Consider the following 22,490-nt stretch of genomic DNA (forward strand, 5'->3'; position numbering starts at 1 on the left):
TGTGCGCAGCAGGTTGGGGGAGGTGATTCTGTCTCTGCTCTGCTCCTGTGAGACCCCACCTGCAGCGCTGTGTCCAGTGGTTGGGCCCCCAGCACGGGAGCAGGTCCAGAGGAGGCCATAAAGATAATCAGGGGGCTGGGTCACCTCTGCTGTGAAGACAGGCTGAGGGGGTTGGGGTTGTTCAGCCCAGAGAAGAGAAAGCTCTGGGGAGACCTTATAGCACCTTCCAATACCTAAAAGAGGGCTCTAAGAGAGCTGGAGAGGGACTTTGGACAAGGACATACAGTGATAGGACAAGTGGTAACGGATTTAAGAGGGGGTAGGCTTAGATTAGGTTATTAGAGAGAAATTCTTGACTGTGAGAGTGGTGAGGCACTGGAACAGGCTGCACAGAGAAATTGTGGCTGCCACATCCATGGAAGTGTTTAGGGTCAGGTTGGATGGGGCTCTCAGCAACCTGGTCTAGTGGAATGTGTCCCTGCCAATGGCAGAAGGGTTGGAACTGGATGATCTTTAGGGGATGATCTCCCTTCCAACCCATTCTGTGATTCTGTGATCTGTTGCAAAGTGACGTTGCCGTGCTGGGTCTCCGGGGTGCAGTGGGGATGCTGCTGCCTCAGGGCGTCACGCTGCTTGCCCAGCCCCACGACCAAGGCAGAAGCCACAGCCTCTGCGGGGGTCCCAGCTGAGCAATAACCCTGCGCTGCTGGAGCATCTCCTGATGCTCCCCCGGGAGCCGCAGCCGCTCACCCGGTGCGAGGAGAGAGCCGGAACAGCGCGGAAACAAAAGCCCTGAGGAGAGGAGCCAGGAGGATCTCGCCCACTGGGAAGCATGTGCCAGCCCCTGGGAGCTGCCTCGGGCTGCAGGCAGTGTGGCAGCCACGGGCTTGGCAGGCAGGAGGAGGCAGCTGCTGGGGGGAGCTGAACAAGCGAGCATTCAGGTGACGCGGCGGCAGCTGCTTTTCCGCGCGGACCCCTCCGCGGCCGCTCCTGCGGGAAAGGTCCTCCTCTGAGTCAGACTTGCCACAACCCACATCAGTCAGAGGCCTGAGTTTTTTAGGGTTTTTGCTTTGGGTTTTCTTTTTTTTCCGTGGATATTTAGGTATATTCCTGCTCACTCTTGTTTTTCTTCTCTCTTCACGTGCTCAGGAAGATGGGGTGGGATTCCAGGATCAGTCACTCGCTGCATTTCTGCCCCTGTTGTCTTGCATTTCCCAGGCTCATGCTTGGCTTTTCCTGTGTAGTGCTGGCATCTTGCAATGTTTTTGATCTTGAAGCTCCTGGACGCTCAGCCTAGCTGCTCTCCCTCTCTCAGCTCCGGTGCACATTTAGCCGGGTGCCTGCTGTCACCACTGTGGAGGGTCAAAGTGAAGCACAGAGTTGATGTGGAGTTTGCAGGCAGGAGCACACATTTTTTGTGGTGATTAAACTTCTGCTTTCAATGCCTCGGCATGTCTGCATGGGAAAGCCTGCAGTTCTTTGAGATAAGCTTCCTGTGTGTTTTTTTTCCTCCATCCTTTCAGTATTTCTGTCCTTCTCCAGACCTGTGAGTGTTTCATTCTATTGTAGTTTTTCCGCATGCAGCTGTTTGTGCTTCTCGCTGCTGCTTTCCATCCTTTCCATCTTTTTTTTTTTCTTTAGTAAGTGATTAAGTAGGTAATGATGGTACTTCTGTATTGGAATTGGGCTTTTCACACACTACTCAATTAGGTTAGTTGGGAACATGAGAATTAAACACTCCTTACTTTGTGCTGTCTACAGAGTTGGAAAGACAGCCTTGCATCCACAGGCTCAGCCTACGACTAGGTGCCTTCCTTCAGTATTGCAAAGCCTGAAAAACGTACATGATTTTTGCTGAACAATCTGCACATCATGTGTCCCATAAATTCCCTGACATCTGCTTGGCAAGCCGTGGTATGTGTCTTTTTCTAGAAAGTGGCTCAAAAGAACGGAGGGATTTCTGTTTTCATCCTTAATCTAGAAAGCCTTCTGTGAGTTGCTTTCACAGATCTATTTAAAGGAAGACTGAAGTGTGAAACTGCCCACCAAGAGAATTCTAGATTTTATTTTCTTTTTCACCAACTGGTTCTGGACCGAATCTCTTTAAGTAAGGGTGCCTCTCCCCTGAGCACCTGCTTATTTGCTCCTGCCATCTCTTCTATTCTGAAAGTAGCATCACTTCAGAGACTTCTCAGAGCAAGGGAGCCTCTTTCAAGTTCTCAAAGTTTTTTCCACACCTTCCCTTGGTGGTGTGGTATTGTTTGGCTGAAGTGTCCCTTCCTTTCTAGCAACCTTTAATTTTTCTGCAGAGCAGTTGGTTCTGAGGTCACCTCAATTCTCTTCCCAAGGGAAATTCAGACTATAAAAAGTCAACTTTCCTGTCCTTGTTTTGTTATAAGCCTGCTAGCACTCAGAAAAAAAACCCCAAAACTAACCATGCTTTTTGCATGTGGCCCAGATTGTGGGATCCAGCTTGTTGGAGCTAACCCCCAGAGAAAACCCAGCCCTGCCAGTATCCTGCCACAGGCAGCAGAGCACTGGCCTTACTGTCCCAGTGTCCCAGAAAGACTCACTTCTGAATGTAGTTCTTGGGGGAAAAAATGTCTGATTGCTTTTCCTGCAAAATCCCTGTGCTTTCTGATAGAGCTTCTGTAGGGACAGCTCCTTGAGTAGTCTTTCTTCCTTCTCTTGCCTTGTTTTTGAAGTCAAAATGCTGCTGAGGAGGTGTTCCCCGTCTTGGGACTAAGCTCAACATTCCCACCTCTCCCAAAACATCACTTCCACGACGCAGAACCAGCACACTGTCCCACTAAAATCTGATCCATGCTCCCACCTTTCTTCCTGTCCCCGCTTCCCTCGCCATCCCTGTGTCTGCACTTACACCCCACTGAGACAAGCCAGGCTGGGCCCGGGCTGCTGGAGGAGTTGGTTCCCCTTCAGATCAGGCAGTCCTAGGTAAGGAGGCGAGTTCTTCCCTCCAGCTGTTCCACTCTGCCCGTGGTGGCCGGGCTGTGGCACTGCCAGGCCGGCCTGGCACGCGTCCCCAGGGCCCTGGCGCTGCCTGGCACCTGCGTGGGGCATTTCATTCAGGGATTTTTATTAGCGTAGCGTCAACGGGCGAGATGCTATTTTACAGTTTGGATGTGGAACGCTTAAAATATTAACGATTTGAAAATGTAATTGTAGATCTCTTAAGCAGTGGAGGAGCTTGTGTTAAGTGCTAGCAATGCATTTTCCTTTTAACGCACCATGCGATGTGTAATGCCTTTCCTTCCCATTTAGGCTTGCCCGTATTCCCGGTGTCTCCGCACATGAAGAGCCTTTCATCCACCAATGCAAACAGCAAAAGGCAGGCTCAGCCAAGCTGTACTCCAGCCTCGAGGTTGGCTGCCAAACAGCAGAAAATTAAAGAAAGCCGGAAGACAGATGGGCTGTACACAGACGAAGAGGAGGATTTCCAACATGCATCTCTGATGCCGAAATACAGCGAGTGTGAGAAGCCATCAGGGAAACGTCAGTGTAAAACAAAACACTTGGCACTGCAGGAGAGGAGAAGGAGGTCATCTCTGACAGGGGATGACACCACAGATATCGAAAATGCTGAAGATAAGGTATCTTTATTTAGACTTAATTGTCCACCAGCCTCTGAGAAGGCAGAGCCAGCTTGCTTAAAACTAACGCACTGTCGTGCATGCAGGGTAGCGGGGATTGCGTTCGGATCTGTCCGTGGATGCTTTGCGCATTTTGTGTTTGCTTTTCTTAACCTTAGTTGAAGGCACTGTTGCAGGGGTGAAGCATTTTATGTTTGAAAGCTGTAGTGGGGCTTCCTTTAAAAATTAAATACGAGTAGAAAAGTGTAATTCCTTGATGACAAAATACAGTCCCATCAATGTACTGTGCAAACAAAGATAAACCCCCCCCCACCATCATGGTTTCGACAGGTAACGGTAACGAGGAAAGTCAGGAAGCGACCGGAGCCGACTTCAGACTGCGACTCCTCGCCAGCCAAGCCGTACGAGCAGAAGCCGTACGAGCGGCTGCCGCAGCCGCCCTCGCTGCTCCCCGTCCCGCAGCCGGCGCAGCTGCCCCTCGCCAGCCCCACCGCGGAGACCACCCCGAGCCGGCCCATGCCGCCCGAGGCGCGGCGCCTGATCGTCAACAAGAACGCGGGGGAGACGCTGCTGCAGCGGGCGGCACGCCTGGGCTATGAGGTAAGGCTCCCTGTGGGATGGGCTTTTCCTTTTGATTTCAAAAGTGAAAATCCTCTTCGCGGTTCTATCGGTGGAGATTCTGTGAGCTAGCAGCTCTCGGCTGGGTTGCTGAAAGTTGTAGCCCCCATTCCCCTGCTGCTTTCCCTTTCCTGGTGCGGGGGGTTTGGAGGCAGGTTGCTGAAGGAGTGAGTCCCCAGCACTGCTGGGTCAGCTGGCAGGGGTGCAGGATGAGCAGCATCCCGCAGGAATGAGCAACGGGTAAAGTTTTATTGGTAACCCTCGCTTCCCTTTAGATATAAACCATCTGCAAACAGAACGAATGTCTTTTTTTTTTTTCTTTTTTCCTCCCAAGTAATCTTTATGGTGATCTTTAATGAGCTGTATGTTTTCTGCTTTTGTTGTTTGTGAAGAGCGTGTAGTTTAGGAGAAGGGTTTTATTTTTGTTCTTCTCTCCAAGGAGTATCTGGTATGTGACACAGGATGTAGCGCTTAGAGTGTCCTCTTGCATGATCAGACACATCATAGGAGCACTCTGCATGCTTTATACTCGGCGTCTGGAGCTGCTTGGTGTAGCTGGAACAATGTTTTCTAATGAAAGGGGCCCCCTGTTGCTACAAAAATCAGAAACCGATGAATCCCTTAGCTCGGCCGTTTTGAAGCACGCTTTTATTGGGGAAATATGGGCATGTAGGTATGAGCGTCGTTGCTGCTCGGTTTCAGATCTGGTGCAGAGGTGTTTCATTGCAGAGACTGACTGCTGCCCTTGGCGTGGCTGCAGGGCTTGCTGTGCTGCTGAGAGGGCTGCTTGGACCTTGGGGCTGGGCTTGAGCCCCACGTGGGAAGGTGGCATCAGCCCAGGTCCGGGTGGGGCCTGCCCAGCCTTGGGGATTTGCTGAAACCTTGAAATGTCCTTTGTATAGCTGGAGAGAGCTTTGTGTAGAGCAAGGCCTTGTCCCGCTCAGGAAAGCAGGGTTTATTGGAAAGGTTTGTTTACCTTAGACAAAGACTTCTTCTAACCTAGGGCACTTCAGCCCTAGCTGGGAGAGGTGGTTGTTACAACGTTGCTATGGAATTCTCCGTAATTTAAATGGTTTCATTTTCTGTGGGTCCAAAATCAAAATGTGCTGTAGCATGTGTTCCAAGCTATCCGTGTGTGTTTTCTTCCTGCATGGGGTCTGTCAGGGTGAGCATGCTTCAGCACTTGGCTTTCTGTGCCCAGCGCCTCTTCTGAGCACAGCTCAATGGGAGCAGCTCCCAAACTTAGTGATGGGCTGACGTCCTGCTCAAGCAGGGGCCCAGGGCTCTCCATTTGCTTTGATAGCAGGGGCTCTCTGCTGTCAGATTGGCTGGATGCAGAAAGCTGGGGATACCCAGGCTCACCAAGGTATCATTGTAACATTGTGTGCCACCGTGCCTTCCCATTATCAGCTGTTGGGGATTTAAATTTCCGGATTGAATTCACCAAAAGTTCAAGTGAACACCGTGTTTTTAATAGGCCTAAATATTCAGCTCATTTGATTTGATTATTCGGGTGGTGTTGACCGTGCAGCAGTTGGTTCTGTTGCTGGTGGAATGCGGGGCAGGGAGAGAGCCCAGTCCATGCACCCAAACTGCTGCCAGAATCTGATGTTAGTGTTTTTTGAGGCTCAGTGGCGGGTGTCTGTGTCACCCTTTTGGAGCTATGTTTGGCACATGGTGAGCTGCGATACTTTTATCATCCATGGAAGCTCCACAGCTGAGGGCTTTTTCTTAGCAGTGATGGGACTACTGCAGTTAGTAGAAAGTTGAGTTGAACTTCCTCTGTCTGCACAAAGAATGAGAATGGTCAAGAAGTAAGAAATTCCTCTATGTTAAAAAAAAAAAAAAACAAAAAAAAAAAAAAGAAGAAGAAAAATCTGGGTGAGTCAAGGTAACATGCTGGTCTGTGACCTGTGGCAAGTACACAGGTCACTTTTCTGCCACCCCTGTTAGCAAGGCAGCAACCTCTGGTGGGCACGTGGGAGCTTCCCTGGCTGCTGTGCTGGCAGCCCTTTGCCAGCTCCGTGGCAGGGGAGGCAGATGAGTTTGCATCATCAGGGCACAGCTTGCAGAGGGAGCTGAGTGCTGATTCAGGACTGGGAGCTGGAAGCGGCTGGCACCGCAGGGCACCACGAGCCCTGGCAGGAATGCTGTATTGCCCTGAGACCGGATGAGCTCGTGCCTGCCCTTGGCAGCCTGCCTGCCTTTGCAGCAGGGATGCCCTGAGGCTGTGCAGAGATCCCACTCCAAACCCTTCAGCGCGCAGAGGTGCTGGCAAGCTGCGCGTGTCGCTGCTGGACCCGTGGGGAGCCCGAATGCTGCGAGGCCACGAGCCGGTGTCCTGCTGTCAGTGCCACGGTGCAGATGTGCCCCGGGTCGCCGCAGGGAGCGCGACACAGCGGATACGATTTTGTGCGTAAAGCTGACCCGAGTGTGAAATGTCCACGGAGAAGCGTGGCTCGTGTCTGGTCAGATAAACTGCAGGGCTGCAGCCAGCAAGGCTGCTTAAAGACAGAGCAGCAAATGGTCTTCAGCCCTGGAAATCCCTGATAAAGCCGGTGGAAAGCTTTGCCTTTCCCGTCCAGGCTGTGCTTCAGCAGGATGTTACCAACTCATCCCAATGTATGGCCACTCTCGGTGGGAAGCTTTGCCTTTCCCTTCCAGGCTGTGCTTCAGCAGGATGTTGCCAACTCATCCCAGTGTATGGCCACTCTCGAATCCCTTCTGTTTTCCCCATTTGAAACAAATGACTTGAGATAATGGTAGTCTTAAAACTGTAATTTACTTTTTGTGAAGAGGGAATTACAGGGAGCATAGAGTCTTTTTGGGAAAAAAATTACAAAAGGCTTCTGTAATGAATTTGATGTGAGAGGAAACACTGGCTGTCTTTCTGCCTCATGTCGCTTTTTGGTGTGTGTCTGATTTGCTGGTTTTGGCTGGGGTAGGGTTAATTTTCTTCTCAGTGGCTGGTATGGGGCAGTGTTTTGGATTTGTGCTGAGCACAGTGATGATAATATAGGGATGTTTTTGTTACTGCTGAGCAGGGTTTACACAGAACCAAGGCCTTTTCTGCTTTTCCTGCTGCCACACTGGTGAGGAGACCGGTGTGCATGGGAGGCTGGGAGGAGACACAGCCAGGACAGGTGACCCAAACTGACCAAAGGGATATTCCAGACCTTGTGACATCATGGATCAGAGTATAAAGTTGGGGGAGAAGGGGGGGGATGTTTGGAGTGCTGTTGTTTGCCTCCCCAAATCACTCATAGTGGGATGGGGCCCTGCTCTCCTGGAGATGGCTGAACACCTGCCCAACCATGGGAAGCAGTGAATGAATTCCTTGTTTTGCTTTGCTTGTGTGCATGGCTTTTGCTTTCCCTGTCAAGCTGTCCTTATCCCAATCCATGAGTTTTCTGCCTTTGACCCTTGTGCTTCTCTGATTCTCACCCTGGTCCTGCTGGTGGGGCAGTGAGTGAGGCTGCCTGGGGCTCGGCTGCTGGCTGGGGTGGAACCGTGACCGTGGATTTGGGAAGTTCCCTGTCAGTTTGTTATTAAATCCTTCCTGGGAAGGCAGAGAAATTAGCAAAGTGTGTGGTGTGTGATAGGCCATTTAAACAGAGGTGAAGGCAGGGTTTATCCAGGCATGGGGAGTTCCCGGTGTCACTGCCACAGGAGCAGGAGCTCCGGAGCACCATCCTGCCCCTGCACAGCTCCTGCAGGGCTCCTGCATCCTGCTCAGGAATGGACACCACTTCAGGGGTTTGGTATGATGCTGGGGGGAAGTTTTAAGGCTCAGCATATAATGCCTGACCCAAGGGCTGTGTTTCGAGGCTGGGTGTGGGGGAAGAGTGCTTCTTGGGTCCTGGGGATGCTGAGCTCTTCCCCTGGAGAAGGAGTACATAAGAACGGCAGCTCATTGCATATGGATGGACCATGCATATGTGCATACTTTGACGTGGCTGTTTGCAGTTTGGCTAAGAAACTGCAAGAAGCAGAGGTGGAGGTGTCTGGTTATGTTCTAGTTTGACTCTTTGGATTAACTGTGAGTGATTTTCAGAATGCTGATTTAAATAGAGCACCTGAACAGACATTAAATTGCCCTGTGGCACTCTCACAGCCTTCCCCAAACCTTAGCGAGAAATGCTTGTGAAACCAAAAGTGTGTTTGTGGCACCACATGTTCTGTATTTGGCAATGGTGGCTAATTTTTTGGTAAATTGAATAAATCATGTTAAAAAAAGTTAATGAGGCATTTAATTAATTAACAATGTAGAGTTTTATGGTCTTTATGGTTACATTTTGTGGTTAATGACATTCTTCTTATAGCCTCTTAACACAGAATTGCCCGACAAAATTAGCTTTTTTGTCCAGTAGTAGGTATTCCACCCTAGGATGAGTCTTTCCTTTTTACAAAAATAGATGAAACATCTTTTATTTTGAGTTGCAAAGTCTATTTTAAATGGTAACTGCATGCTAAAAGTGGCGCTGAATACAGCAGCTGCTTCTGCTACCTATATCCATCTGCTAATTTGCCTGGCAGGGTGGTCTGCTTTGAAGGAAAATTCATACCTCCAGAGTATAATTTTGCACAGCCCTTTCTTATGGGCTTGAGCATGTGCAGTGTAAAGAGCATCCGTCCTGGACTGATTTTTTGCCCTTGGAGTGATTAGCAGGAGTGTTCAGAGCCCCTGTTTGGTGCAAGGTGGGACTGTGGGGGTCCTGGGTTAAACTGGTGGCTGCATTGGGGCGGGTGGGTGCATCCCCCGTGGCACTGGAGGGGATGCTCTGGAACCTGGGACAGGCAGCTCATTAGCTCTCAGCTCTAGCCTGGCTGGTGAGGGCCTGCTAAAAGAGCAGCTTCATGCTGTATCCTGGATACCAGCTCTTGAGTCAGGTGTACCCAGAGCACAGATTATTGCGGGCTTTCCGGTTTATTTTGAAACGGGGAGAATAAATGCGCTGCGCCCGACGTCGCTTTATTCTCTTGGTTTGGCAAAACAAGCACTCGCCCCCTCCGTGCCGTATCTGGCTTAGCAGGGATGTCACTCAAATGCAAAATTAATGGTTTGCCACTAATCTGGGAACGTGGGGGCTATTTTATGCGTTGAACATCTCTTAGAAATGTGTTTTGTTTTGTTTTGCCTTCTTTTGCATCCGGCACAAGTCGAGGAAGACTCGCAGCATCCTAAATTTTAGGTTGAGTGATGGAGCAGTCATTGTTCCAAGGCTGCTCGGCAGCGCAGAGCTGAGCCTGGCCCAGGCTCTGGAGCGTGGTGTATTTGACTGCAAGATGAATTGTGTTAAATTCACACGGCTTCCTGCGGCGCCGGGCTCGTTATTGGAACCTGGCGCCTGGCTTTACTTCTGCATGCAGAAAACCGGGGTGGGTGAAAATGGGATTTCCCCAATCTCGATAGAGCCAGGCTGGTTTTTGTTTGCTGATAGCAAACCATCCTTTGTGTGTCTTAAATGTGTTTTGTTTCGGGTCATGCACTTTTTCTTTTAAAATCAAACTGACGTTGGCTGTGCTGCTGTTAACACTCGCAGAATTTTCTGTTAAAAAAATGCAGACGTAAGAGTAGCAACCTTCCCACCGGCTTTACATGTAGAAGTTCTCAGAAGTGGAACACTGTGAGTTTTGTCTGTGAAATTTTTGTGTTCTCCCTCTGTGACGGTTGCTGATGTTGGGGGTTACAGGGTCCTGCAAGGCGTGGAGCTCTCAGTGTCACTTTGCCCAAATTAGTCTGCTCAGGGAAGTCTCTGCTGTGTCTCCTGAACAGACAGGACTGTCAACAGCTCCCCCTTTTATTTTCCTTTTGACTGACCCATCTCATAGAGGATAACTTAGCATATCATAGGGATTTTGTCTTTACCCCCTTTCCCCCCTCTTTTCCTTCAAGCCGAGAAATCTGCGCGTTTACCCAGCAAGAAACAACTCGATGTTCATCCGTTTTCCTTCCCGTTTCCAGGAAGTGGTTCTGTATTGTTTGGAGAACAAGGCGTGTGATGTGAACCATCGTGACAACGCGGGTTACTGTGCCCTGCACGAGGCCTGTGCCAGGGGCTGGCTGAGCATCGTGCGGCATCTCCTCGAGTACGGCGCCGACGTCAACTGCAGCGCCCAGGATGGAACCAGGTGAGCAGCCCCGCTGGCCCAGCACCCTCTCATCTCTGCCTCCCTTCCCTCTGTGCCTCTCCTTCGTGCTCCCCTGGTGCTGCCTCCCCACCCTGGAACGCCCGAAGCGGGTCACACAGCCTTGCTGCTGGTCCTTGGGCAGGGGCGCGCGGGGCTCCGTGACCTCCTCTGCTCTCTGCTTAATAAAGCGGTGGGGACACGCTCCTGTTGTGACTCGAGTTCAGGGTAATTTCTTTTTGATTCTGGGAATTTTAATAAGTTGTGCTTCGGTTGGTTTTTGTCAGCCAGTGGAATTGCCAGCTGCAGGGCAGGAAGGAGTGATACTTGAGCTTGCAGCCCTGCTCATGTGCCCTGCAGGTCCTTTGAGTTGTGCCAAAAGAGTGGAGTTAGCCTTGTTAGCAGGGTTACTTTGGAGAGCACTTCAGGCTTTTGTGGCCGTTGTGTGCGCGAGTCCTGTATATGCTGTATAAAAATGTTGTTTGCTGAACTGTTAAATTATCTGCTCATTTGATATTTCGGATTTACGTTTTCTTTTTTCTTTTTTTTTAATCCCGAATTAGCCTTTTTTTTAGTTTCTTTCACAGAATAGTAGGGGTGCTTAGTTCCTGTGCTGGCAGAATAGATAGCGAGCTTTTCTTTTTAGCTTTGTGGAGGAAAAAAATGCTGCTCTGGACCTTTTTTTAAGCTTCTTGTGTATCTCCTAAAGCACCTCTTTGACCACCTCTGCGAGGCTGACCTTGGGGTAACTTGTCCTGAGCATATGCAGAGCTGTTATTCAGTCTGTGCATTTTGGGGACAGGTCTTTGTATTCTGCGAATCTCCTGCAGCTTGTTATCTTAAATGGTTTATCGCCTTCCCTATCACCATCCAAATAGCCAGGGAGGTAAAATTAGCGTAACTAAGAGCCTGCTTCTTTTGTTTTTAAGCTCTTTATTTATTAACTTGGGAAGGGAGGAGTCAGGAAAACAAAAAGAGGTCTGGTTAGGATGGTCCATTAAAAGTTCATGATGGTCCATTGTTCCCGGCCCATCACCAGCCCATCACAGCCCAAAGGAAAGCTTTTTGGAGAAACATTAAAACCCCGACTGGATTGTCAGATTCCTCCTCTGTCGCCCACGTCTTTGTAAAGAGTTCTGAGCTCTCCAGGCTGACAAACAGCCTCGCATTTTCTGCTGCCTTCAGCTTTAATATGTGACCTGTGCAGCAGCGGCGAGTTACCGTAAAAAGAATACTAAATTATTTTTGTCTCACTCGCTGGAATAACCTAAATAGAAAATTATCCCTGGGAAGCGTCTGAGCAGTCTTAATCACCCGCCAGTTCAGAGTCCACCTTTGATTTCTAGTCACAGACAGAGCTGATTTTCAAGAAAGAAACTTGGCCAGTGTACCCTGAAAAGTTGTTTTTGGGAAAATGGATTTTAGAAATGAACATAATGATGATCTGATCATAGATGGCAGTGTCAGAACTCGGCGTGCTGTTGCCTCTCTTTTCTGAGGGCAGACTTACTCTTCATTTGGAAAGCTGCCCAACAGACAGCAAGAATCCAAAACACAACTAATACACAGAGAAAAGATGGTCTGAGTTGGGCAGGACAGAGAGCAGAAGTTTCTGTAGGGAACTTTGGATCTGTGCAATGCACTGCCTTTTGGAGGGATCAGACTTCTCTGTCTCTGTAGAGCAAGTCAGGACATTCATAAGACAAGTCCTGTTTATCTCAAAGGTTTTTCTCCTTTAACTTTTAGGAGGAAAGATGGCTTCCTCATCTGTGTTGCTTTTAAAATCAAAATCTAGAACATATTCAACCCTTAAAGTTTTAAAAATAACAACAAAACGCCCCAAAAACAAACCCAAAAAGCGCACCATCAGAGACTTGTCCTTCTCCCCTGCTTTTTTACTGACTCTGAATTGGCTTTTTATATTCCCCTCTGCCACCTCACTTATCCAAAGGCGCTTTCGGTGGTGCTGTGGGAGCTCTCCAGGCTGCAGGCAGCGGCAGTGGGTGTGCGTGGTTCTGTTCAGCCCGGTGGTGTGAAGCAGGCAGAGCAGCGGTGGTGTGAAGCAGTGATGTGAAGCAGCGCAGAGCAGCGGTGTAGCTGCGGTGCAGCTGCGGGTGCCGTGCGAGCGCAGCTGTGCTGGTGAGGCGGCTCGGGGGTCACCTGCAGCTCCGGGCTCTGCTCCTCGCTGCCTCCGCCACCAGCTTTTTGGAGGGCACTCTGAAAAAAGTTGTGGCCGGTGAGGATACGGCTTTGGTCTGTACGGGGTGTCGGTGTGAACGTGAAGGATGCAGGAAAAGTTCTGCCAAGTCCGTGCATCTCTGGAATGCTGCGGGTGCTCTGATCATCTGCTGGCTCTGCGTGTGTGTGTTTTGGGATGAGGCAGGCGTTCAGCCTCTGCTTCCTGATGGTATCGGAAATCCCGGGAAGCCAGAGACAAGCAAAGCGCCAGACTGGCGCAGGGGCAGTGAGGAGACAATGTTTGGGGGTGTAGGAATGGTGCAGTCCTTCCCTTCACCGCGGCTCGGCACAGGATGTCCCTCTCTGCCCTATTCACGGCACATCTGGCCAGGCTAAATGTGGTAGGTCTTGGATGTTTTCCCCCTTAAACTCTATGCTGATAGACCACATGCGGTGCCTGCAGACCCTGAATACACAGGCACTCTGCTGCTCAATTAGTGCCTAATCAAAGATTATTGTAGAACCCGGAGATCTTTAAGACCTGTCTCCGAGGTGCTGCAGTCACTAAGGGCTCTTAATCGTCTTACCTATAAATAATAATAGACCGTGCTTAAGAGGTGAGAGCTTCCCTTCCCCGACAGGACCCCGGTAAGTGCAGTAGCTCGACCAGGGGTGTTGAGCTGACATTAGCGAGGCTGTCTGCCGCCCGTATTTGGCCTTATCTCGCTGTTCTTCTCCTCTTGCCTCTGCAGCATGCCCTAGCTGAACCCTTGCCATTATCGAAACGAAGCCACATGCCAAAAATACAGACATCCCCTGCCTGTTTAGCGAGGGCTCCGCGTTGCTTCGGAGTTCTCTCGCTAGATCCTCTCTCCGCAGCCAGTTTTGCTGTATCCTTCCCGCTGGCAGCTGATGAGCTCAGCCTTTTTTTTATTTTTTTTCCCTGCGAGGACCGTGCCAAGATGGCTCTCTTCCTGTGTCCTTTCAGCTGGTCTTGGCAGAGCCGTACCTTCCAGCAGCTAATTGTGTTCAAGAAGAGGCAGCCTGCCTAGCTGCCCTCCTGCAACTCCTGCCTTGCCTCTTCCGTGGGGCAGCCTTGCGTAACAGAGCGGGTGGGAATTCAAACAAAACGCCAAAATATGGCATCGCTCGGCCAGTTGTGAGACCTCTTACTGCAGTGGGGAGAGTTCTGGTGGTGCCTGAAAGGCTGAGAGCAAACCCTGACTGGTCTAAATAGTTTATAATTTTGGTGGTGGAATGATAAACCCCCAGTGAAATGTTTTTCCTAACTCTAGTGGAAGTAAAAATAGTAGGAAGAATTCGGCAGTACACAAGAGAGGGTTGAGTTGTGTGTCTTTTGTAGGATATTGCAGCTCTCGAATGTCCCCAGCTCCTTCTGGGGCCTTTTGAAGGGTTTGTTTTAGAAACGAGCTGTGCTATGTTAACTGTACCATTAGGGATAGAGAGTGTTTATTTCCACGATGCTCAGGGTGGAAGAGATTGTATGGCAAAGCCTCCTAGGAGAGGACTCCCAGGGATCTTCTTTTATTTTCACATCTGAAAAAGTTGCCTATTCCAGTAGTTGCTTTTGCATCCTACAAAGAGGATGGTTAAACTCTGCCAAGAGCGAAGAATACTCCCTCCTCTGCTGGCTCTGCTGGGAGAAGCAAACAAATAGCTGTGCCTTTGCATGGTCTCGCTCGTGAGCTTGCCAAGAAGCTGTTCTAGCCAGTAAAAGAGTCTGTCGGTGCTCTGTTTTGGCCTTTTCTCCCTTAACTTATCTATGGGGAATCTCCTTCCCCGCCCGCCCCCCTCATCCCCGCCAGTGTTTTCTTTGCTTCCTTCTATTTATTGTTCTTCCTTCTTCCGCACTGCCTTACTACGCCTTTCCTTCCCCATGCCTCTATAAATTCCCCTCTCATGCCCAGGCAGCCTCCCTGTGTACTCTTGGATGATGAATCTGGTTCTGCCTGCCCCGCTACCCGCCCTGCTGCCTCTGTCTGCAGCCCCACGTTGGGCTTGGTGACCTGTAAAAAGGCAGAAGGAGCTTCCATCACAGGCTTACAGCCCCTGTGCTGCAATTTTTCCTTCCTGGGGAATGCCCAGGCACCCTTTAATAAACTCGTCTGAGTGTCGTTAAATCAATTGAAACACTGGGCGGTGATTTAGATGCTGTTTTTAATAAGTTAAGGCATCATCTTGAATTCATTACTGCTTCAAAAGCCACTTAGGTAGGTCAGTTAAAAAAAAAACCCAAACGCAAACAAGAAAACCCACAAACCAATAATCCCACAACACTCCTCAACCCCCTCCCCAAACCAGAAAATCGTAATTCCGAAATCAGATTTAAAAAGAGCTCCAAATTAAAGACTCCAGTGAAGCGAGGGAGTGGGGGAGAAAGAGCAGTGCCAGCACTTGGCAACAGCTGTAGCTCTGATCTGCTCCTGGTGCCTGCCGCCAGACTTTCAGCCAGGGATGCTTCATGCCCGGTGGGGGACAGGAGGGCTTGCAGCAAGGCTGACCTTTCCTGCTGTAGATGCTCAGAGTGCCGTGACCCAGCAGCTCAGGCCTCAGACGCTTGCTGACAGCAAGAAACACTCGATCCTTCTGCAGCCTCCGTGTCGGCACCTCTGTTATTTGTTGCCTCCTGCCTGGTGTCACCTGGGATGTGACACTGTGGTGTAGCACTGACCAGATGCTGGACGTGATGCTTCCCTGTGGGGAAGCACTGAGTCAGTAGGTGGAGGTGGGAGGGTGAGACTTGCAGGGGAATCCTGGGAATGTTGACTTCTCCAGCACTGTCTGTCTCAAAGGCATCAGTTCCAGTGTTATTTTAGAGGCATTCCCTCAGAAACTGGTAAGGGATATCCTGATGCTTTGCCAGTGATCCTCATGGACCTCAGTGGTCTTAAAGTGTGAAGGTGGCTTTATAAAGAGCGGGATGTTGGCCTTTGAAGGTGTCCACCTGTTGTGCTCTCTGCTGCCAAGCGTCTGAGGATTGGCACAGGCTGGGCTGAGGACTGTGCTCAGCAGCTCGAGGATCACCTACTTCCTCACTCTGTTGGTGACATGGGGTGTATGGGAGGCAGGCAGCATGGGATAAACCCTGTTTCCATAGGGAACAAACCCCCAAGTCCCCAAGTGCACCTCCTCAAGTCAGTATATTGTGCACATGTCAAAACTGATATGACACGCAGCTTTCCAGCAAGACGGATGCAAGCAAGAACCCTTCACATGGAGCAGATGTTAGTCACCCTAAATCACAGCCTACTGGAAAGTACTTGGAGTAAATACATCTGGAACACCTTTTTGAGACTTGCCAGAGTCATCTCCTCCCTCTCCCACCAGCAGTGCTGTGTGATAGATGGGAAAATGGTGGTGTGCCATCCTCTTCTGGCTGATTTGATCCTCCCCTCCTCTGTCCTGAGCTTTCGTGTATGCCAGGTCATGCCAAAGCAGTGGTGACTTTGAGGGGACATTGCCCTGAGAGGCAGGAGTGGTGGGATGTGGCCTCTTGGCAGGAGGGAGTTGAAGCCCTGGTTGTCAGCCGAGTGCTGCTTGGCAGATCGGGAGAGGGCGCGGAGAGGGTCACTTGGCTGTGCTTCCAAATGACTTCCCCTGGTAACATCACTGTGTGAGCTTTCCAGGAAGGCAGTGCATGATCCTGGTGAAAATCCTTCCTTGCCTTTTCATACAAGCTCCCTTGACAGCCGTGTTGGGGGCAGCAGTGTTGACAGCCCAAAGGAGGAGCGTTGTGCTGAGTTGGACTGCCATGATCACTGTCCATGTATTGGACTCTGCTTTTAGTTCCCTGCTCTTGCTGTCTAAGGAAAAGATGGGATTTTAGCACATCTTCATTAGTCTGAAGGGTAATATGTTCTACTTCCAGACAACTCCCCGTTACGTATAATCAATTTTAAAGGCAGAAGTTAATGCGATTTATAATTAGCGATAAGGAATTCTAAACCTGGAATTGCAGGCCTGTGTATTAATGAATAATCCTTCTGAAGGCTCACAAAATCTATGTCGAGCTTGTATAGATTGCTCACACCGCATGAAATGCTTTAATTTCTGGGTGGACTACACTTAAAATAACATGTTTTTCTATTCTCTGATTAGAAGGGTTGAATTGTGCTGCAAATATATTTACAAGTACTGTTTAAAGAGGATGTTCTGCACGGAAGTTTAATTCCTAGCAAATTTTCATAACTTATTTCTGTGTACATAATTTAGGAGCTTCGGGTAACTGATTTCTGTGCTTGCCCAGAGGCAGGCTGAATGAGCCTTGCTCCACAACACGCTGTTATGTGGCAGAGATTTGGAACGGTAGAGTGACTTGCAGCAAAATGATGTTTGTGAGGCTTCACACAAACTCCTGCTTTCTGTTACAGCAGTGTAATTATTTTACTGTCCCTCGAAAATGTGTACAGCAAGGAGTAGACAGAAATATGTGCCCTGAGCAGTCTGACTGAAGACTTGAGGGGAGGGGGATGATGTGCAAGTAAAACCGACAATAAGATGATTGGCAGCTGTATTAATAGTGTTACTTTCTATAAATAGCTTTGATCTACAGTCAGAAGTTTCTTGACAAAAATATTTGCATAATACTGTTGAGTCAAAATGTAACGCCGTGGTTTTTATTTTATTTCACACCAGACCAATCCACGACGCGGTCGAAAACGACCACCTGGAAATCGTCCGCCTGTTACTGTCCTACGGTGCTGATCCAACACTTGCAACCTACTCTGGGAGGACCATCGTGAAAATGACCCACAGTGAGCTCATGGAGACCTTCCTCACAGGTCTGTGCCTGGGGCTTTCTGGTCCTGGCTGATGGAGCTTGTTCCCTGTCCCCAAAAGTCCCTCCTGCCTGGCAGGGGTGGCTTCATGCCAAGGAGCTGTGGGCTGGGCCGGGCTGGGCTGCAGTAGCTCCCTCTTTGCCTGCAAAAACCCAGAGGTTGCAGGTGGGAAGCACAGCCATGCTTGGGGGCTCCTTCTAATTGAAACTCTTAATAAGTCATAAGGATTATTCCACTGTCGGATTTGATAGGTGGGTAGGAGGTCAGCGGGCTGTTTCGGTGCCTTCAGTTTTCTGCTTGAAATGAAAACAAGAAACTTGCCAATTCAAATAGCTGTTTGTTAAACGTACTCGTGTTTTCCCATGGTCTTGCTTTTCATCTTAGACTATTTTTGGTTTTGCCAGTTCTGCCTTGTTTTATATCTGAAATACTGTAAAAATACATTAAAGGCTCTTGTCTTTAAACATATCCCTGTTCCAACATGGTTTTAGGGTTCTTTTTCCTCTTAGTTTTGGATGAAGACACTTGCATTCCCTAATAACTTACTTCTGAGCATGTTTGAGTGCTTATAGTCCATGAGTTTAAGCACTCATCTGTTTACTGTTTAAATGATGCAGTATAGAAGGCACACAGATCTTTCAGGACTTCAGTAAAGTCCAGTATCTTTGACTTCCTAGCATCCTGGATCCCAGTATCTTTTCACCAATTGGGAGCTTGTAAATCTCCCAAATTATATCTGTAGAAAAGAACTGCATCTTCTGAACATACCTGTGTAGAAAAATCTTTTTCATCTCTTTATTTGGGGCCACAGTTTCACCCTCAATTTGGTGTCCAGAATAATTGTGAAGGCCAAAAAAATGTGGTACACCCTATCTTCACAAAAATAAGATATTGCCCTCGGTATCTGAAGCTTACTGTTGGGTCTGTCCCTGTTAGGCCTTAGGTGATTATTTGATGTGGTGGGTCATTATTTGTTGTGGGGGAATGGTGTCTGTTTGCTGCTGTTTGTAGCATGTGTGCCTGGAGGACGGTGTGGGATTTTTTGATGGAAGGTGCTGAGGCTCTGTGACGTGCTGTCTCCCGACTTGCCAGCTTTTTGTTCTCATCAGTATGTTTTTGTTGTTGTTTTTTCCTCTCCAGAGTATTTAACTGACCTGCAAGGTCGAAGTGTTGATGACCCTGGTTTGTACTGGGATTTCTATGGCAGCTCTGTGTGCGGTGAGCAAATGTTGCCCTTTATTTCTTTGTATGCAGAGACTTTAAAAACACGGGGCACGTGGGGGTGGGGGCTGTTTTGTTCTTGTGGTGGAGGAAGCTGGGAAGGAAGCAAACTGATTTTGTTTACAGATCACGTTATTGGGGGGAAAAAAGCAAGACCTGCAACAGTCTTTTCATTGCTGACTTAGCACCTTTATTCAATTTTATTTAGATCCAAAAGATGAATCTGGATTTGATGTCTTGGCAAATCCTCCTGGCCCAGGTGATGAAGATGAAGATGGCTTCAGCGATGTGTTTGAATTTGAATTTTTGGATGAGCCTCCCTTACCGTGTTACAACATCCAAGTGTGTCTCTCTCAGGGGTAAGAACAAATACAGATTTTGGGGTAAAAACAGCTGGGATGATCTGCTTGGGCTGGTGGCAGTTTGTGTCAGCGGGGAAAAGTGTTTGTATTTCTGTAACATAAATGAGAGATCAATACTGTAACTGCTGGTGGTTTTTTGGAAATAAAATAATAAGAGGTGAGAGGGGGAAAGGCTGGTTTGTCAGGGCTGAGTTTTTACTACCATATTCTGCAGTGGGACAAGTGACGTTTGAACACAAAAAAGTCCTCATCCCAGACAGGCATCTTGTTTATAACGTCCCAAAATAGAAGTGCTTCTAGCACTTAAATTTGGGTATGATGTTTGTACAGTGTTAATTTTATTCCGTGGGTTTTTCTGTTCTGCTGCTGAGTGGACATGCTTTTGTGGATGACAAAACGACACCATGACTGCTTTTGTAGACTTCGTAGCAAAACTGGTTTAGAGCTCTGAACTGGAACAAACAAGTATCTTAGGGAAGATCCTGTGATACTTACTAATAAGCAAAGGCCTGGAAAGTTGTATTATCTATTATATTCGAGATATAAATCAGATTTGCTAGTGACTGTTGTTTACCATTTGCACCAATTTTGATGACAGCTAGTTTTAAATATTGATCATGCAGGAGTGTGGGTTTTAGTACGTTTTTGTTACATGGGTGATGGATCTGACTTAATTCCCTGAAGTGGACAAGTACAAAGATGGAATTTTAAAACCGTGTTGTTTAGCTTACCAAAAACCAACTTACTGTTGACTTCTATTTAATACTGGCCTCTCTGGAAGTCAGGGGTGCTGAATTTTGTAGTTGTAACTATAAGCCATCTCCTTATTTGTGAAATGAAAGTTGGATTCAGGTGGGCTAACCTTTAGGTGTCTGAGTTGGGATGGCTGCTGGCCCACGTGGGCACCGAGGAGCCCAGGTTTTATAGGTCCCAGTGCCCCTGCACCCTGGATCTTCCCTTCCCAAAGCAGTACTGCAGGTAGCAGTACTCTGAATAAATACATACACACCTGCTCATCTGTTATTTTTGACCCCTGGGCAACAGCCTTGCTTTCAGAGGGATTGTTTGTGGGCGTGGGATCGGGGAGGGTTTGTCACACAGCGATGTGGGGAAGAGTCAGGAATCCTGTGACTTAATGTCACTTATTGGAGCCTTTCTCCTGTGCTTCCACAGACCACGGAACTGGCTTCTGCTCTCGGACGTGGTGAAGAGGCTGAAAATGTCATCTCGCATCTTCCGCTGCAACTTCCCCAACCTGGAGGTTGTCACCATCACGGAGGCAGAGTTTTACAAACAGACTTCCCTCAGCCAGCTGTTCTCTTGTGCTACGGACCTTGAAGCTTTTAACCCAGAGAGCAAAGAGCTCTTGGACTTGGTAGAGTTCACAAGCGAGCTCAAGACTCTGCTCGGCTCCGAGCTTCACTGGTTGCATCCGCACGAGGACCCTCCCTTCGACATCCTCTGGTGAACCATCAGGCCATTTAATGTACAGCGCTCTATACAGTTACTTCTTTATGTATATGTGTTCAAATGAAATTGTTTCTGTAAAGAAAGGACACTATTAAATATGAAAATATCTTTCCTTTATATAAGAGATCTGAATTCCAGTTGGATGGATTTTGGAAGAATTTTTTTTTAACTTCAATCAGTTTTTACAAAAATTGTTATATAATGTTTCTTTAAATGCACACAGGCTTTGGGATAAGTTTGTTATTACTCTGAACACATTTTTTTTTTTAAAGAACACACCCACACACATTGACTTTGTTTCATGCAAAGCACTGATTACACAGAACATACTTTTTCTAGGTGATGTGATCAAAGTCATGTGGCTTGTTTGGGAGATAGAATTCGGTAAGGCACTTGGTGATATTATTTTCGGTTTTTTTGTTTACAGAATTACCTGCTTTGGCCAGGTAAGCACTATTGAATATAATTCAATAGTTTGTAATATAAATTAAACCATATCCATACGCATCAACTAATTGTAAGAACTTTTATATCCTAATTTAAAAGCTGTGAAATTTAGTTTTCACACATCAAACCGGATTGTTTATATATGTTTAAACATTTTATGCTCTTTATTTAAAGAAGACTTTGAACTATTTTTTCTGTACCTTGTAAAATATTGAAAAACTAACATATGTTGAAGTTGCTTGAAACTGTACATAAACTAAATTTTCTGAATTGTGTGTTTATGTTTGAGATCTGTGTTTTAACTTTGTAAGTAAATCTTCTGCCTTTGTATTTATATTTTACAAAAATTTTCTTAAAGGCAATAAAACTGTTGAGAAATGAAGAGGCTAAAGTGACTCCCATTAACTCTGTGCCTGGTTGTGACATGAGCTTCATCTCATTCATGTTCATTACAGGAGGATGTAGTTTCCAAAGTGGGGCAAGGGCTGGTAGAGGTGCAGGCAAGCAGCTGATGAAATCTGGGGTACCCTCTCTATTGGCTGTCTAAATTCCATGATGCAAGAAAACATCAGGTTTGTGCTTTTGGTGGGACGAGGGTTTAAAAGTGGTGTTCACAATACTCTCTGCACCATCTTTTAAAGAATTGTGAATAGGTTCCATCGTTTTCCCTCCTTTGACATCCTTTTTATTTCAATTGGCTGAATTCTCTTTTCAGTTGAGTCTGCAGAAGGAAGTTAATAGTACCAGGGGCACTGCTTTGGTTTTAATGTGGAGCATTAAACCTGTGAGCACATTTTGGGGAGGATTTAAAGGGAGGAGGACCAGAATGTCACTTGTGCAGCTCTGGAACTTCTGTCTAAGAGGCTGGGCTCCCTGGGCTTGGGCAGACCTTCTCTGCCTTTCCGTTGTGGAAAGAAATTCTAGCTGTGAACTCCAGCTCCTGAGTTTGAATCAGGGGCTGTTATCAAGAGTAGTATGTCTCACGACAGCCAGTTGCCACTGAGGTGTTTGTTTAAACTGCACTGCTCTTCTGATGGCGGCCACCACCCCCCCCAAAGGGTCTTGAGAGAGCACCTGGTCAGTCTGGGAAAAGCATCTGGGAAGAAGTTTCTGCATTGTCCTGAAGGCTGAAGGTAAGGGAGAACTGTGCCTCATTTCTGAAGGTGCCCTGGAGGAGAAGACTGAGCTGCTGGTGTGCTGCCTGTGAGTCTTTTGCCAAACCTTTGTTCTGTGTGGCTGTACAGTGGGGCTGTTCCTGTGGGTTAGGTGGTTCTGTAGCTGAGCCAAGAGGTGAGAGAAGGGTCCAAACGCTGTCTGCCGCTGGATGCTGAAGTCTTATTTCTGCTCAGGACAGGGAATTTTTAGTCCTAACACGTCTGCCGACCTCCTCTTTCCAGACTTGGGGTAAGGAGGATGATGGTCTCTCCTGCACAGCTTTTACGTGCACGCTGGATTTCCTTTTCAAACAGTCTCCAGCTTTGCAAGGAACTGAAACACAGTCACCCCTCCTCTCCAGGCCATCTGCTTGCACCCCCTGATTTTCCCAGAAAGAAGGGGCCAGAAAATGTAAGGCAAGGGAGAACTCTAAAAGCAGTTTAGACAGACACCTTTATCTGATCAGCTGAGTGATCCAGATGCTTGGATGGCTTGAGCTG

At 48.1% G+C, this 22,490-nt stretch overlaps 1 protein-coding gene across 12 annotated transcripts in view; it reads left to right on the forward strand.

The window, feature by feature from the left end:
- The window catches only part of BCOR (BCL6 corepressor), an 82,046-nt gene extending 60,809 nt beyond the window's left edge, over positions 1-21,237 (forward strand). For all 12 annotated transcript variants that reach the window (XM_038129043.1, XM_038129075.1, XM_038129054.1 and 9 more), the window contains 7 exons: positions 3,283-3,611; positions 3,942-4,211; positions 10,195-10,361; positions 17,193-17,338; positions 18,476-18,553; positions 18,765-18,915; positions 20,092-21,237. In XM_038129043.1, coding sequence (XP_037984971.1) covers positions 3,283-3,611; positions 3,942-4,211; positions 10,195-10,361; positions 17,193-17,338; positions 18,476-18,553; positions 18,765-18,915; positions 20,092-20,386 — 1,436 coding nt within the window. In that variant the 3' untranslated portion in view covers positions 20,387-21,237. The remainder of the gene's footprint in view (positions 1-3,282; positions 3,612-3,941; positions 4,212-10,194; positions 10,362-17,192; positions 17,339-18,475; positions 18,554-18,764; positions 18,916-20,091) is intronic.
- The last annotated feature ends 1,253 nt before the right edge of the window (positions 21,238-22,490 follow it).

This window comes from Motacilla alba, chromosome 1, assembly GCF_015832195.1.
Source record: "Motacilla alba alba isolate MOTALB_02 chromosome 1, Motacilla_alba_V1.0_pri, whole genome shotgun sequence".
Classification (NCBI taxonomy): domain Eukaryota; kingdom Metazoa; phylum Chordata; class Aves; order Passeriformes; family Motacillidae; genus Motacilla; species Motacilla alba.